Genomic DNA, 14,738 nt, shown 5'->3' on the forward strand with positions numbered 1-14,738 from the left:
CAGGACGCCTGTGCAAAACTGGGCACAGTGCGCAATTTGACTAGGCTACTGATATTCCCTGGGGTTATTCGGCATGCAAAATGACTTGTAGATTGATGACTGTCAACAGTTAAATACTTATTTCGACACTGAAGGAGAGGACTCCGTTATCCCATCTTTTGTGACATTTTTGGAAGGTAGAAAGCAATATGAGCAACCATTTTTTTTTTTTTTAAAAGAGTGAATCGACGATTTGTAACATTTGAATACATTTTCGGACCAATACATGCTACAATTGAGTCGGTTTGGGGTCCATGGAACGATTCAGTCGTATATTAAATGTTTGAAATCGGGACCGAAGCGTTACATCCCTAGTGTGTGAATGATAGATATGACTAATTCATAAATCCAAAAATAAATCCAAAAATTGATGTTGCAACTGAAAATTGCCCCTTTAAACGGTGCAAAAATGTTTGTTTTTTTGACAACTGCAAATGTCAAGGGGAAGGCCATTCAAGGAGTTGTGCCATGTCATACCTGGACCACTTATTAAGCTATACCATTTGTTAAGTAAATTAAGTTAGAAATAAAAAGGTGAAAAGAATACTGGAGTAGGACTTTAAATCTTGTCTTACAATAATGGCAACAGTAATGGACATCAATCTAAACGTAAAGTGCTTTGAGGCCTAGTGAAAATGACACCCAATGTTAACTTTTCAATGTCAACGGTATGGCCGCGTACCTTCTTCCTAGGCTTGAGCTGCTCCCTCCACTCCTTGAGATGGTGGTTGTGCTGCTCATCCAGAGACTTGAGTCTCTGAGTCTCGTTCTCAATGAGCAGGTGGCACTTCTCATTCTGCGCTCACACCACAATGCAGTCAGTCATTACATAACACTATTCATGGAGCACCTGTGGAACTTATTTCCCTACTTTACAAACCTACTGAATTTGGGGATTTTCCTATTATTGTACATTATGCCACATACATGCAGGCATTCTAATGCAGATAGGTTCTCATCACATTCTCATCACACCCGCCAGCTTTCAGGCTGGCGGGTGTGCTCAGGACAAAAATGATGTGCAAGGGTTTGACACCCAGGGTCAAATAAGATAAAGATATATAGATGGACATTATTCAGAGAGAGTTTGATGTACTGTGGTCACCTGTAGCTGCTGGAGCTCCCTGACGTTGCCCTCACACTGGCTCACCATGTCCCTCATCTGGTGCTCATGCTTCTGCTGCAGGTGCAGCCGCTCAGCCTTCTGACGCTTGTCCTCCTGCTGGGCAAACTGGGGAGACACACACACACACACACACACACACACACACACACACACACACACACACACACACACACACACACACACACACACACACACACACACACACACACACACACACACACACACACACACGAGAGGGAGAGAGATGGGGATGAGGGATTCGTTTACACCACTTAGGCCTGATACAGTTCTGTGATACGAGTATGATATTACCATTTTTCTAGCTAACCACTGCACGTGTTTTCTGACCGCTTGAAGAGACGTCAGCGCTCATCTATTTGACCGTCTTGCCTCTCTCTACCCCCCATCCCATATAGCAACACCCCTACATGTTTGATTTTCTCGTCCATTCACACCCAGTCGTCGTCCCGCGTCCCCCCACGCCAGGCCGTTCTGGAGTTGTCTGGTACCTGTTTGATCTTCTCGCGCTCATCTGGCACGCTGCCCGTGGAGTTGATGCGGAGGCTCTTCTTGAACATGACCATGCGGGTCTTGCCCTCGCTGCGCTGGATCTTGGGCAGGCGACCCTTCTCCTGCTGCTGCCGGGCCTTCAGCAGCTCAATCATCCGCTGGTTGTAGCACTGCATCTGCTCTTGTTCCTAGGGAGAACGTCATGTGTGAGGATGCGCACACACACACACACACAGAGAGAGAGATAAGTGCGCGCACACACACACTATGCAAAGGTAAGGGGTTGTTTGAGGATATTAGCTGAGCATACAAGTTTTAACCCCGATAACCGGAGTAGGTTCCTTTCCCAGCCACACAGATAGGGTTTGCTATACCTTCTCATGCTTCTTGAGCAGCTGGTGCCGTTGGAGGAAGTACTGGTCTTTTAGCTGCTGTTTCAGTAACTGGTGCTTCTCATGAAGGTTCTTCTCCTCTAGGTCCCAGATAGTAGCTTCCCTGTCTGAGGTTACAAAAAGTGGAGACAGCCAGTGAATGAAAATAGTTTGGAAAGCAGTTGGAAGAAGAGAAAGATTCTCTCAAGTCAGAGATAAAAATATATCTACATTTACATTTACATTTTAGTCATTTAGCAGACGCTCTTATCCAGAGCGACTTACAAATTGGTGCATTCACCTATAATATCCAGTGGAACAACCACTTTACAATAGTATAGTACAATAGTACAATAATATCTCAGGGGAAAGATCATAAACACTAAGTAAGCATTTGTTAAAAGTTGAGGGCTTAAACAGAGATCAAAGGTGTACTTTACAGGGAAAGTTTGAGATTTAGGCAATGAAGCCCTTTTTTTCTACTTACCCAGAGTCAGATGAACTCATGGATAAAAACGTTGTGTCCTCGCTATGCAGTTTGAAGGAAGTTAAAGGTTGTTTCTGGAGACATTGCTAGCTGCCTCATGTAGACTTCCAGTCATTGCGCTAATGGAAGTTAGCAATGGCTCCTGAAACTACCTTCAATGTGCATCCTTCAAACTGCACAGAGTTCATCTCTCTGGGTAAGTAGAAACTGACAATCTCAAACCATCCCTTTAACAGATCTCAGGGAGTTACTAGACCCCTCCCAGAGCAGCAGCTAACAGTTTCTGACAACAGTGTTGATGGCACCCAGCCATCCAGTGTGACTGATGCTTGTACCTCTGACAAGGTGCTGCTTCTTGTTGAGACACTTCCTCTCCGTCTCGGAGATCTCCCTCTTGTTCTCCGAGATTATCCTCTTCAGCGTCGTGTCCAGGTGGTTCTTCTGGGCCGACAGGAAGTTCTGCTCCTAAACCAGAGGAAACAGGCAGTGATGAGACGTTAATATGTGATTATAGCTAGCTACCATTAGCATGTTAAGTGGATTTAGAGGTCAGCGGTGGAGCGATAAAGAAAGCAGCTTGTGTTTACCTCAGTTTGTTTCATCTGTGTAAAGGTGTTCATGCTCTGTTTCATGCTGTCTTTCCGAGACTTTCTGGGGAGCTTCTCAATCTCATTCTTCATCTGGAAAGACAATTGTAAAACGTATGGACTTAATAAAACACTCCTTTCATTTTTATGCTCACCGTCCACAAGCACTTCCTCACACCTCTTTTTTGTTGCGCTTCATCTGATCCTGGAACTTGTTGTAGTCACGGTCCTGTTCGGAGCGGATGCGTTTGGTCTCGTCCCTGAGCTTAACGGCGTGGTCCGTCTCCATCTTCTCGATGGTCTGCTTCTGGTTCTTCTCCAGGCTCTCCAGCTCCGTGTCATAGTACTTCTTCTTCGCCTGAGAGGAGCAGAGAGAAGGAATTAAAACATGTTCACCAAGAAATAAACCTATCGCCATATTTATATCATAAGTAGCCATGATCCTGGTGGGCTAAGGAGGGGGGAGAACACAAAACTGGGAAGGTTTGGAAAATGTCAAAAAGGATAGAGAGACAGGAGGCTGGTGGGAGGAGCTGTAGGAGGACGGGCTCATTGTAATGGCTGGAACGTGGTTTCCATATATTTCATGCGTTTGACTCCGTTCCATTTATTCCATTCCAATGAGCCCGTCCTCCCACCAGCCTCCTCTGCAGAGAGGATATCCCCTACTTGTTCATAGACCGATGTAACATGTGTTCTCTCTTTTGGCAAGGGGAGGGTTGTGGAAAAGGGATTCCCTTAACCAGACAGCTATCCAAAGGGATGCTGATATGACATGAGTGTTCGAGTTAATTCAGGGGTTCTGTCCTTCCATAAACAGAGGAAGAGAGATATTATGGTGTTGGTGTGGATTGGAGGAATTCTGGTATTTTTTTACATTAGTGGGCGTAGATACAAAAAAAGAGACCATTGTTAAGTCGAGGCCTCTATCAGTGCACACCAACCCCGCGCCGGCCACATCAATTACGAACCCCACCCGATATCAGGACAGATTTTCTACGCAACCCGACCCACCAGCATAGAATTGTTCCGAGAGCCGATCCGAGTCTAAATATAGCTAATTCAACCATTCACTTAGGTTTAAAATCTCAGCTCCTTTTCAGTTGTCCCAACTTTTCCTTTGACAAAAAGGGTCCCATTGTCAGCAAGACGCATCAATTAAATTCAGGCTACAAGTTTAGGCCAGGGTTTCCCCAAAACTTTTTTTCGTCCACGACCCCATTTTCATATCTGAAAATTCTTGCAAACCCAACCATGGGGAATTTTATTTTTTTATTAACAGCCGTGGGTATCCAACCCGATGCAAGACTATAGTGTGACTGTTTTTGTCAGTGTGTGTGGGTGTGTCTAGACCTACGTTCATCTCCTGGTCGAAGCGTCGCTGCATCTGCTCCTTCTGAGCGTCCAGCTTTGTGTTCAGTAACGCTTGAGCACGGTGCTCCTCCTTCTGCAGCAGCCGCAGATCCCGGAGCTCCTGACGCCTGCACACACAGTTCAAATATTCTTACGGTCTTGACCTTCACAGACTTTCAGACAATCTGAGGGAGATGACATTGCCTTGGAGTAAAAACAGTTGGAGGCAAATAATTCCACATGAAAGATATAATAGTCAAAACAATTTACACTGAATCAGTTCTGAGCACCATGAGACAATTGCCTCTGGTATCAGAAGACAGACTGGGGAATATATTCTCTCCATGGAGATAAGAGAGGAGAGTTCACGGGAAGCCTTGCTCCCTCCATCACAGTGAAAACAAAAGCTTACAGTTTTTAGAGGAATCTGACTATCAGGTAGTAAGTGTGCGAGTCATCACCAGTCTATGACACTGCCTGAACCAACAGAGTGTGGTGTCAAATGATCACCACTAGATGGCAATGACTGCACACTTAGCTCCAGATCTTTAACTCATGACGTTTCAGAATCCTCTACCAAGTTTCAATTATTTGTTGTCAAATTGGGGCGGTTTAGGGACTCGTACATGTTCATGCAAAAGAGTGAAATATTTGGCCCATATCGAAACCAGTGACTGGTATACATTGTTTACTGGTATACTGAATATCTTATCACTGTTAGGAACTTATCACAATCCTTCCTTTTCATTCACAGAAAGAGTATGTTCCATGCTATGTTGTTCACACGACCTCAAAGGGCAAAGACCAGACCAGGATGGCCAAATTAGGACATCTGAACACCACCCCAGGCACTCAACAACTCTCAGTATCCCAAAGATCCTGTTTTATACAGAGAGGAGTAGACCCGGCCCCTTTTCCTGACCTTGATTCAGGGAGATAACAAAGGGTTTTCAAGGAAGCAGTGTGACTTGCCTGAGAAACCTCATCTCTTCATCTTTCTTCTCATCATCGCCGATGATCTTGGATGTGGTCACGCTGACCTCCAAGCCGTCAATGACAAACTTCCTGGTGCGCTTCAACGTCTTACTGGAGAAACGAGAGTCCTGGAGGAGACAGAGTTATTAAGGGGCACAGTGTGTGTTTAGTGTCACAATACAGTACCACGATTGAGTGACTGCAGCAGTGTTATTTTTACCATTAGGACAATTATATATATATATATATATAAATAAATAAATAAATAGGGACTTTCAGTCCACTTCATGTTTGGTTTCCTTGGCATGATACATGACGACAACACACTAGTGTGTCTTTAAAGGAGAAGGTGGTGTTTGGAGAGCACTGTACATAGTCTGCCTGCCAGTTGACAGGAAAAAGCAGTAGTGGAAAGGCATGGACACACCGTCAGAGTTTGCCGGCCGAGGGCACTTAGCAATTCTAAACAGGGTGCCGGCAGTAATTTGCAAACCAATTCTACAGCGGGTGGTCCCTAAAAACACACTATGCCGAACGAACTGCAGATCAACATTTGGTGCGTGTGTGTATGGTCCCTAAGACAGGGTGATCCTGCTGGGCCGGTCCTCTATAATTACCCTGCTCTGTTGTACAGGGAGGGAGTGCCATGCAGGAAGTTGGATTCTCTCTGACAACAGAGCTCTCATCCCCCAGTACAGAAACAGAGACTCAACACTGGTTCTTACTGGTCACTGGGACAGAACCACACCAGTCTCTGCCCAGGAAAAGTAGCACAACCCCTGGGTGACATGGCCACTTTAAGGGCTTTTTCGTGGAGATAATGATCATCCTATTGATGAAAAGTGAAAATGTAAGGGGCCAGCTGAACAAACACCGCTCCCTGTACGTCTCTCACCAGAGAAGGTACTGTAAGTAAACATGTCCTGCTGTAGCCATTTTTCTAAACCTTCGACAGACACTGTGTCCGATGACGTGTGTGTGTGTGCGCGCGAGCGAGAGTGATGACATCGGTGCATAATGTATGTGAACAAGTTGAGCACACATCCAGTGTGCTCTGAGGGCACAGGTGTTTGTACTGCAGCAACAGCTCAGATGGGGCCTAGCCTCCCTCCCTTGATCTGTGTTCTCTCATACAGCTCCATTCATAAAGCCCTGGTTTTCCTGACATGCCCAGTTCATGTATATAGCCTCACACTGTTACTGGGTCTAACATAGATCTCCCATTCATCTAGCCCAGCGGAAAATTAACTGCTGAATAATCTGTTCTGGAAAAATACATATCACAAATGGGACACAAGTCCAATGAATAGATTTCCAGTGATGGCCAGTCCATAAACAACCAGAAGCTCCCCCAGCAACAATGGCTGTATAGAAATGACATCCACAATACTGAATAGAGCTCAAAACAAAGAGCCATTGGTCATAATGGATGGAAAATGGAATTCTATTAGCGCAAACAGACTCGTTATTAAAGGAAGGGATGTGTCCATTTTCTAGAGAACATCAGTTTGATTCCATCTCAGAGCCTCTTCTGCTAGAAATGAAGCTTTTGCCATAATTCTTTGAACATAATCAGCTTATTTCAGTGGAGTTTGACTCATTGACAAGTGCATGTATGAATGCAGGTTAGGGGTAGTTTAAGACAAGCTGTTCTTTGTTGTGAGCTCACACCCTCGGACAGGGCTGCCCAACTGATGGCCCGCGGGTGGTTTTATTTGGCTCACTAAGTTTTCTGAGCAAAGGAAAATACAATTTTTTTCTTAGACATAAGACCGTAAAAACACCAGGAAATCAACTCCAAGTGATTTTAAATAAAGAAATGTATTCACAAGTATTCCCATGCATAATGGAGATGTGATCATACTCAAATGTTAGCAAGGTTTGAAATTATTATGTTTTAGTCAAACATTATACACTATATATAAACTCGTAAAAATCCAAATAACTTCACAGATCTTCACTGTAAACGGTTTAAACACCGTTTCCCATGCTTGTTCAATGAACCATAAACAATTAATGAACATGCACCTGCCCGGACGACACTGGTCCAATTATGCAGTCGTGGCCGACTGCGACACAGCCTGGGATCGAACCCTGGTCTGTAGTGATGCAGTGCCTTAGACAACTGCGCCACCCGGGAGGCCTCACAGCTAGCCATTGTTATGTAAAATGTTGCCCAAAATATCCCAGTGGTCTTGCCTTGGTCCCAAGCCAGAGCAGGTCTGCCGAGACCATGGCCCAGAGAGTCACTGGAGCCGGGCCGTGGAAATACGAAAGTCTGAGGTTTTTTAGTAAAAACACTAGGAAAATCATTGGAAATGTGACATTAAACATGGTGTTACTCACCACCCTGGGGCAGAGGGATCCATCATCCTTGTTGACAGACATGTCTCCTGACAGGTTGAGGCTGATGTCCATGCTCTCAGAAGCAGACACGTTGCCCACATCAGAGTACCTCTTGGAGATCATGCCATTGGCGTTGTGGTGGGCCATCAGGTTGTCCATGTTAGCACCTACGGAGACACTCTCCCTTTTCGAAGGCCCCCTCCTCATGCTGCCGTTCAGCCCGATCAAAGGTGTGAGGTCTGGGGTAGGGGTGGTGGGCCCTTTTCCCCCAATCACAGGCACCTCCCCACTGGCCATGCTACCGCTTCCTCCCTTCACCACCAACTGGCTTTGGGGCATTTTTGGTACCATCTCGGGCTGTGCCAGCAGGGCCGGGTTCTCTGTCAGATGGGTGTCCACAGGCTTGCCCTCATCCGAGGTGCTCTTCCCATCCTCAATGCCCGAGTCGGAGCTGGAGAAGGCCTTGCCAGAGGTCTCGCTCTCGGGCTTGTCAGAGTCCACAATGCTGATGCCCTCATCAGGGAGCTGTTGGTCAATCAGCTGGCCATCCCTCGTGCGGGAAGGTCTCACAAGGGGTTTGGCCTCGGCCCCCATGGGGGTTTTGGTGAGTGTGTCTGGGGCATTGTCCCCTTGTAGACTGGTCTGACTGGTTTGAGACGGGTCCTTGCCTGGAGGCTGGGGAGAGGAGAGGAACACTTATGTGCGGCAGTGACAAAGCATTTCAACACGGGTGCCTTTTTTCACACCTTTTCCCCAGAAGCACCTTCAGCGCCAATGTTGAAAGTAATCCTTCTAATACGAGCCAAATGAAATGGACTTAGCCTTAATGCTTGATGGTCTTATTCCTAATGCTCAAGTTCTCTTGGCTTCATATTGCAGTAGATCTGCAGCGTTGACCTTTAGTGGTACTGTCTGTAGCAATGCAGAGGTTCCTTTCTAAACTCCTACCTACAAAACTTACCTCTCCTGCGCACTGGAGATAAAGTATGTAATCAGTAATAACACACTAATAATAACAACAGGTGCAGATCCTGTTGATGTCCCGTGGCTCACATGCAGAGAGCGGTCTCGGAGCGTTAAGTTAACAATGGTCATCAGCCACCTTTACAACCGGGGCCAGCCTTTCTAAAAGAACTCTAAAAACACAGTTGGAGAGACCTGGCTGGCTGCTCCCCAGGCCCTGAGATAAATGTTTACAACCTCTCCGCCAATACACCCACTGCTACGCTCTGTGTGTTTCAGGGCCGCCAGCAAACGTGTGGCGAGCAGGCATTCGCCCCCAGTACTTTTCAATTAGGTGGGGCAGAACCCCACCACTTTAGATTCGGTTTAATACAAAATTACACAAAAGTGTTGAAAACAGGGACAAAGTAGTCTTACTGTTTTTTTTTAGATGGCCTTGCCTCATAATTCGTCAACTCGCACACAACTTGTAGCCAATGTCTTTCTCACCAGAGTACTGCAGGGTGTGTGTGTGTGTGTGTGTGTGTGTGTGTGTGTGTGTGTGTGTGTGAGAGAACCAAAAGATTTACGGAAATTGCGGGTCTGGCATGTGCACATCTATAGAAAGCAGCACGCACTCTTCACTTCACGCCAGTATTATTTTAGCGAACAGGATAATAACTCACTCCCGACAAAAGCAAAAACTCTTTACAGAAATGTTGTGGCAGCCTACAAATCTAAAACAGTAGCGATCTGACACGCTGTATCACTCTGATCAACTGTGGCCTACACCTATGCGCCCGGCCCCGTCCCATTTGGCCAGGCTAATGCTCTGCCTAATGGGACAACAAATCAGGCTCAACTAGCCCGGCTGCCATCAATTGTCCGTCTTTCACTTAGACAATGGGGATGAACCAGAAAGATCAGTTTTAGGCTTACTGGAATTCCTTACATTTTTGTGATTTTCTTTTTTTTTTTTATCACCTGGGCAACTTGTTGTGTGCGGGGGTTTTCCATCAGGTGAGCGCAGGAATGAAACATGCTGATCTCTTGACTGCGGGTCAGCAGTAGCTATAATGCAAGAGGACAGGACAGACCGCTGACTATACTGATGCTCTAAGGGAAGCAATAATGAAGACCGCTATGGTCCATCCAAAATGACTGACCTGAAATGACCTCCGGTCCATATCACATAACAGTTATGAATGACTCATTATCACCTAGAAACAATCCTACCAATCTAAATGTCCAACTTCAGTACTGTTTGATTAGGAAAACATACAGTTTAAAGGCAAGTGTATATGCTTACCTAAGGGTCATGTCTGTGGAAAAGGAACCATGTCAAACTTTAAATAATGAAGTCCCCCAAGAGGTGGTAAAGTGATATTTGTGCCAGTGTACAGGACAACAAACAGCATCCATTTTTAACGGTGGGTAACTGGGTGTGTGAAAGCAAGTGTTCCAAATTCTGTTTCTTTGTTTGAGCACCAGTGATTTAGTGCCCTCTGATCTCCCCTCACTTTCTAATCCAGTCCCCCCATACATTCATGTACAATAAACCCATTACTCTCAACCTGAAAAAAACTGTTAACTGGAGGCGTTTGATTAGTAGATGTTTTAGGGGCGATTTCCCGGACGCAGATTAAGCCTAATCCTGAATTCAAACCCATGTTCAAAAATGGAGATTCTCCATTAGTCCAGGACTAGGCTTAATCTGTGTTTGAATAGTAGAAAGACCATATGGAGTCCTCGTCAGGGACATAATGACCATGGCAGCTGGAGTTTGAGGTCGTCCAGGGAGTGTGTGACTATCAGCGTCTGCAGAATGTGCTTCAGTGTGTGTGTTCTATCCTCTCAGTGAGAAGTGTGTGCATGTCCTCCGCCCCCATCTCAGTGGGCGATCCGAACACCACAGAAACACCCCCACACTTTAGAGAGCGCTGCCCTGCTTAGTCAACACCAGGGTTTCCCAATCTCCGTCCTGGGGGGGCCCCCTGTTCCCCCCCCTCTAGCACTACACAGCTGATTCAAATAATCATCATCAAACTTTGATTATTTGAATCAGCTGTGTAGTGCTAGGGCAAAACCAAAACATGTAGCCAGGGTGGGGGGACACCAGGACCGAGTTTGGGAAACCCTAGTCTAGACCACACACACATACACAGGAACCTGCAGATTCTGGGGTGTGGGGCACGCTAGCAGAAACTATCAAAAGAAAAGTCAGACATAGAAAATTCCAAAAGTAGATGTACTGTACTTTAATTCGGCTATGTACATATCACAATATCACATCCACAATGACTGCTAAACAGAATATGTCTTGGTTGTATAAGCCAAACTACTTTGAGGCCTACGTGAAACGAGAACTTCAGGAAACAATAGGAAAACGCCACTGCTAAGAACAGATGTGAAAGTTCATTGTAAGAGAGAAGGATATAGGATAAAAGGAATGCGGGAAAGGAGAGAGAGAGAGCAGTAGAAGGGTCTTACCACTGGGACTGAGAGCTCAGCGGTGTCCTCCTCTCCTTCCTCTCGATTGTCCTCGATTTCCTCCATGACTTCAGCCTTCGCCTCGGCAACCAGCTCTCGCAAGGGTCTGTTGGTCTTCACCGAGCAGACAAAGGGGTGCTGGGGGCACAGGGAGGAGGTCAGGACAACCATGTTACACCCATAGAACAACACTTGATTGACAGGGGCATAGAAAGCAAACAGGGGAAAAAGGTACTTTCACAGGAGAGAGAAACTTAATCTGCCACCTGTATCTACTCATGGCCGTTTCTAAACAGTAGAAACAGTAGCAACCATCCATGAGGCCAGGGTATGAGCTCAACCTGATGAAACAATGAAGATAACCCCAAATCCTCATGTGTTTATAATACCAAGTTCCTAGAAAAGACAGGGCAAAAAACGTAATAAGAATCATTTAATTAGCGTAATAATAGGAGCAGGCTTGAGAGGGGATAATTTGACAGCCACAAACAAGGCTGTGAAAATTGAAGTGCAGCAAAAATAAAAGAGCAAGCATCCATTATTCAGGTGATTTGAACAATGGCTAATTTAATTGGCCCAGCTGGCACAGGCAGGTAGGCAAGTGACAGGAGTGTGGCTGAGGCAGAAAGGGACCCTCTGGGCTGCCTCCATCCGTGTGGATAGCATTAGCGATAGCTTTAAACTTCTCCAATGACAGAAAATGCATCAAGTCAACAATGACTCAGGGAAAGCAGAGTGCCAGCCATCACACAGGAGAGGAAAAACACCCAGGCAAAGTGCTGCACTTGAACACCACAACGCAGTGTCTGGAGTATCAAGGAAAGCAGTGAGACGCATTTGAAACACCTCACTAAGACTTATGGACTTGGCTCACTGGCACTCCAACAGAACTGATTCAGCCTAGAGGTCAACCGATTATGATTTTTCAACGCCGATACCGATTACTGGAGGACCCAAAAAAAAAGCCGATACCAATTTTTTTTTTTTATAAAAAAATAAATACAAAAAATATAAAAAAAAAAAAAATAAACATTAAAAAAAAATAAAAAAAAATAAAAAAAGTAATTTTTAAAACGGCCCATTTTTTTGGTTTATTTGTAATAATGACAATTACAACAATACTGAATGAACACTTATTTTAACTTAATATAATAGATCAATAAAATCAATTTAGCCTCAAATAAATAATGAAACATGTTCAATTTGTTTTAAATAATGCAAAAACAAAGTGTTGGTGAAGAAAGTAAAAGTGCAATATGTGCCATGTAAGAAAGCTAACGTTTAAGTGCCTTGCTCAGAACATGAGAACATATGAAAGCTGGTGGTTCCTTTTAGCATGAGTCTTCAATATTCCCAGGTAAGAAGTTTTAGGTTGTAGTCATAGGAATTATAGGACTATTTCTCTCTATACGATTTGTATTTCATACACCTTTGACTATTGGATGTTCTTATAGGCACTTTAGTATTGCCAGTGTTAACAGTATAGCTTCCGTCCCGGTCCTCGCTCCTACCTGGGCTCGAACCAGGAACACGTCGGCAACAGCCACCCTTGAAGCAGCGTTACCCATGCAGAGCAAGGGGAACAACTACTCCAAGTCTCAGAGCGAGTGACGTTTGAAACGCTATTAGCGCACACACCGCTAACTAGCTAGCCATTTCACATCGGTCACACCAGTCTAATCTTGGGAGTTGATAGGCTTGAAGTCATAAACAGCGCAATGCTTGAAGCATTGCGAAGAGCTGCTGGCAAAACGCACGAGTGCTGTTTGAATGAATGCTTACGAGCCTGCTGGTGCCTACCACCGTTCAGTCAGACTGCTCTATCAAATATCAAATCATAGACTTAATTATAATATAATAAACACACAGAAATACGAGCCTTAGGTCATTAATATGGTCGAATTCGGAAACTCTCGAAAACAAAACGTTTTTTCTTTCAGTGAAATACGGAACCGTTCCGTATTTTATTTAACGGGTGGCATCCCTAAGTCTAAATATTCCCGTTACATTGCACAATGTTACGTCATAATTACGTAAAATTCTGGCAAATTAGTTCGCAACGAGCCAGGCGGCTCAAACTGTTGCATATACCCTGACTCTGCATGCAATGAACGCAAGAGAAGTGACACAATTTCACCTGGTTAATATTGCCTGGTAACCTGGATTTCTTTTAGCTAAATATGCAGCTTTAAAAATATATACTTGTGTATTGATTTTAAGAAAGACATTGATGTATATGGTTAGGTACACATTGGAGCAATGACAGTCCTTTTTCACGAATGCGCACCGCATCGATTATATGCAACGCAGGACAGGCTAGATAAACTAGTAATATCATCAACCATGTGTAGTTAACTAGTGATTATGATTGATAGATTTTTTTTTTTTTAATAGGTTTAATGCTAGCTAGCAACTTACCTTGGCTTCTTACTGCATTCGCATAACAGGCAGGCTCCTCGTGGAGTGCAATGTAAAGCAGGTGGTTAGAGCGTTGGACTAGTTAACCGTTAGGTTGCAAGATTGAATCCCCGAGCTGACAAGGTAAAAATCTGTCATTCTGCCCCTGAACAAGGCAGTTAACCCACCGTTCCTAGACCGTCAATGAAAATAAGAATGTTCTTAACTGACTTGCCTAGTCAAATAAAGGTGTAAAAAGTTATTTATTTTTTTTTTTAAATACCGATTGTTATGAAAACTTGAAATCGGCCATTCCGATTAATCGGTCGACCTCTAATTCAGACACTCTTTGGAACGTTGCAGCAACACTTCCTGGGTATACATGGAAGCTAGCTCTATCACCGTTATAAAAAAAACACAGGTTTGGTTTCCGGCTCAACTAAACAGTGAATCCTTTTCTGGGAGGTAGTGGTAATTCAGTTGATTCAACACATATCACACCGCAGCACCTCGGAGACCCCATGAGACCCTCTCCCCATGCCCTGTCTCACAAAGGAGGGTCACAACTCAGGGCTAGTATTCATAAAGCATCTTGGAGTAGGAGTGCTGATCTAGGATCAGTTCCCTCGTCTATGTAATGTACATTCATTATGAAAAAAAGGCAAGGCTGAGCCGAGATCAGCACTCCTACTCAGACTTTACTCTGCCCCTCCAGCTTCAACAGATTTACTATGAAAACTGAGCCTGGACCAACACTGCTACACTAAGCAAAATGTTCACTGGGTGAAGAAAGCAAACGGACCAGCATTAGTTCCCAGCCATGTTTGATCCAGCCGTGGCTCAGCCCAGCTTAACAGCTCCCTCAGATGTTTGTCAGGGAGGGGCTGGTCTGGTCTGGACGGCTGGTCTGAAATGCTTCAATGTGAACCACATGGCCGGCACAGAATGGCTGGAGTTAGGTGAAGTTATTCTTAACCTCTGGTCCAGGGCAAGTTATTGTTTGTTCTTCCTAATGGTTAACGTTGGGATTTGGGTTTTGGTAATCTGATCCTAAATCTGTAGTTAGGGCCCAATGGTCACGGCTGTGGTGAATTATGATACTTCATCATGTGGTT

The 14,738-nt window shown here is 44.8% G+C and overlaps 1 protein-coding gene across 1 annotated transcript in view; it reads right to left on the reverse strand.

Annotated features, from left to right (window-relative positions):
• Positions 1–14,738, reverse strand: part of LOC106567511 (serine/threonine-protein kinase 10) — a 46,328-nt gene that overhangs the window by 1,896 nt on the left and 29,694 nt on the right. Inside the window, exons 8-18 of the mRNA XM_014136826.2 lie at positions 11,227–11,364; positions 7,795–8,469; positions 5,446–5,576; positions 4,478–4,601; positions 3,299–3,478; positions 3,121–3,213; positions 2,869–2,998; positions 2,050–2,174; positions 1,675–1,863; positions 1,145–1,270; positions 722–835 (exon numbers count right to left, since the gene is read on the reverse strand). Of these exons, the coding sequence (XP_013992301.1) occupies positions 722–835; positions 1,145–1,270; positions 1,675–1,863; positions 2,050–2,174; positions 2,869–2,998; positions 3,121–3,213; positions 3,299–3,478; positions 4,478–4,601; positions 5,446–5,576; positions 7,795–8,469; positions 11,227–11,364 (2,025 nt within the window). The remainder of the gene's footprint in view (positions 1–721; positions 836–1,144; positions 1,271–1,674; positions 1,864–2,049; positions 2,175–2,868; positions 2,999–3,120; positions 3,214–3,298; positions 3,479–4,477; positions 4,602–5,445; positions 5,577–7,794; positions 8,470–11,226; positions 11,365–14,738) is intronic.

This window comes from Salmo salar, chromosome ssa13, assembly GCF_905237065.1.
Source record: "Salmo salar chromosome ssa13, Ssal_v3.1, whole genome shotgun sequence".
Taxonomy (NCBI): Eukaryota; Metazoa; Chordata; class Actinopteri; order Salmoniformes; family Salmonidae; genus Salmo; species Salmo salar.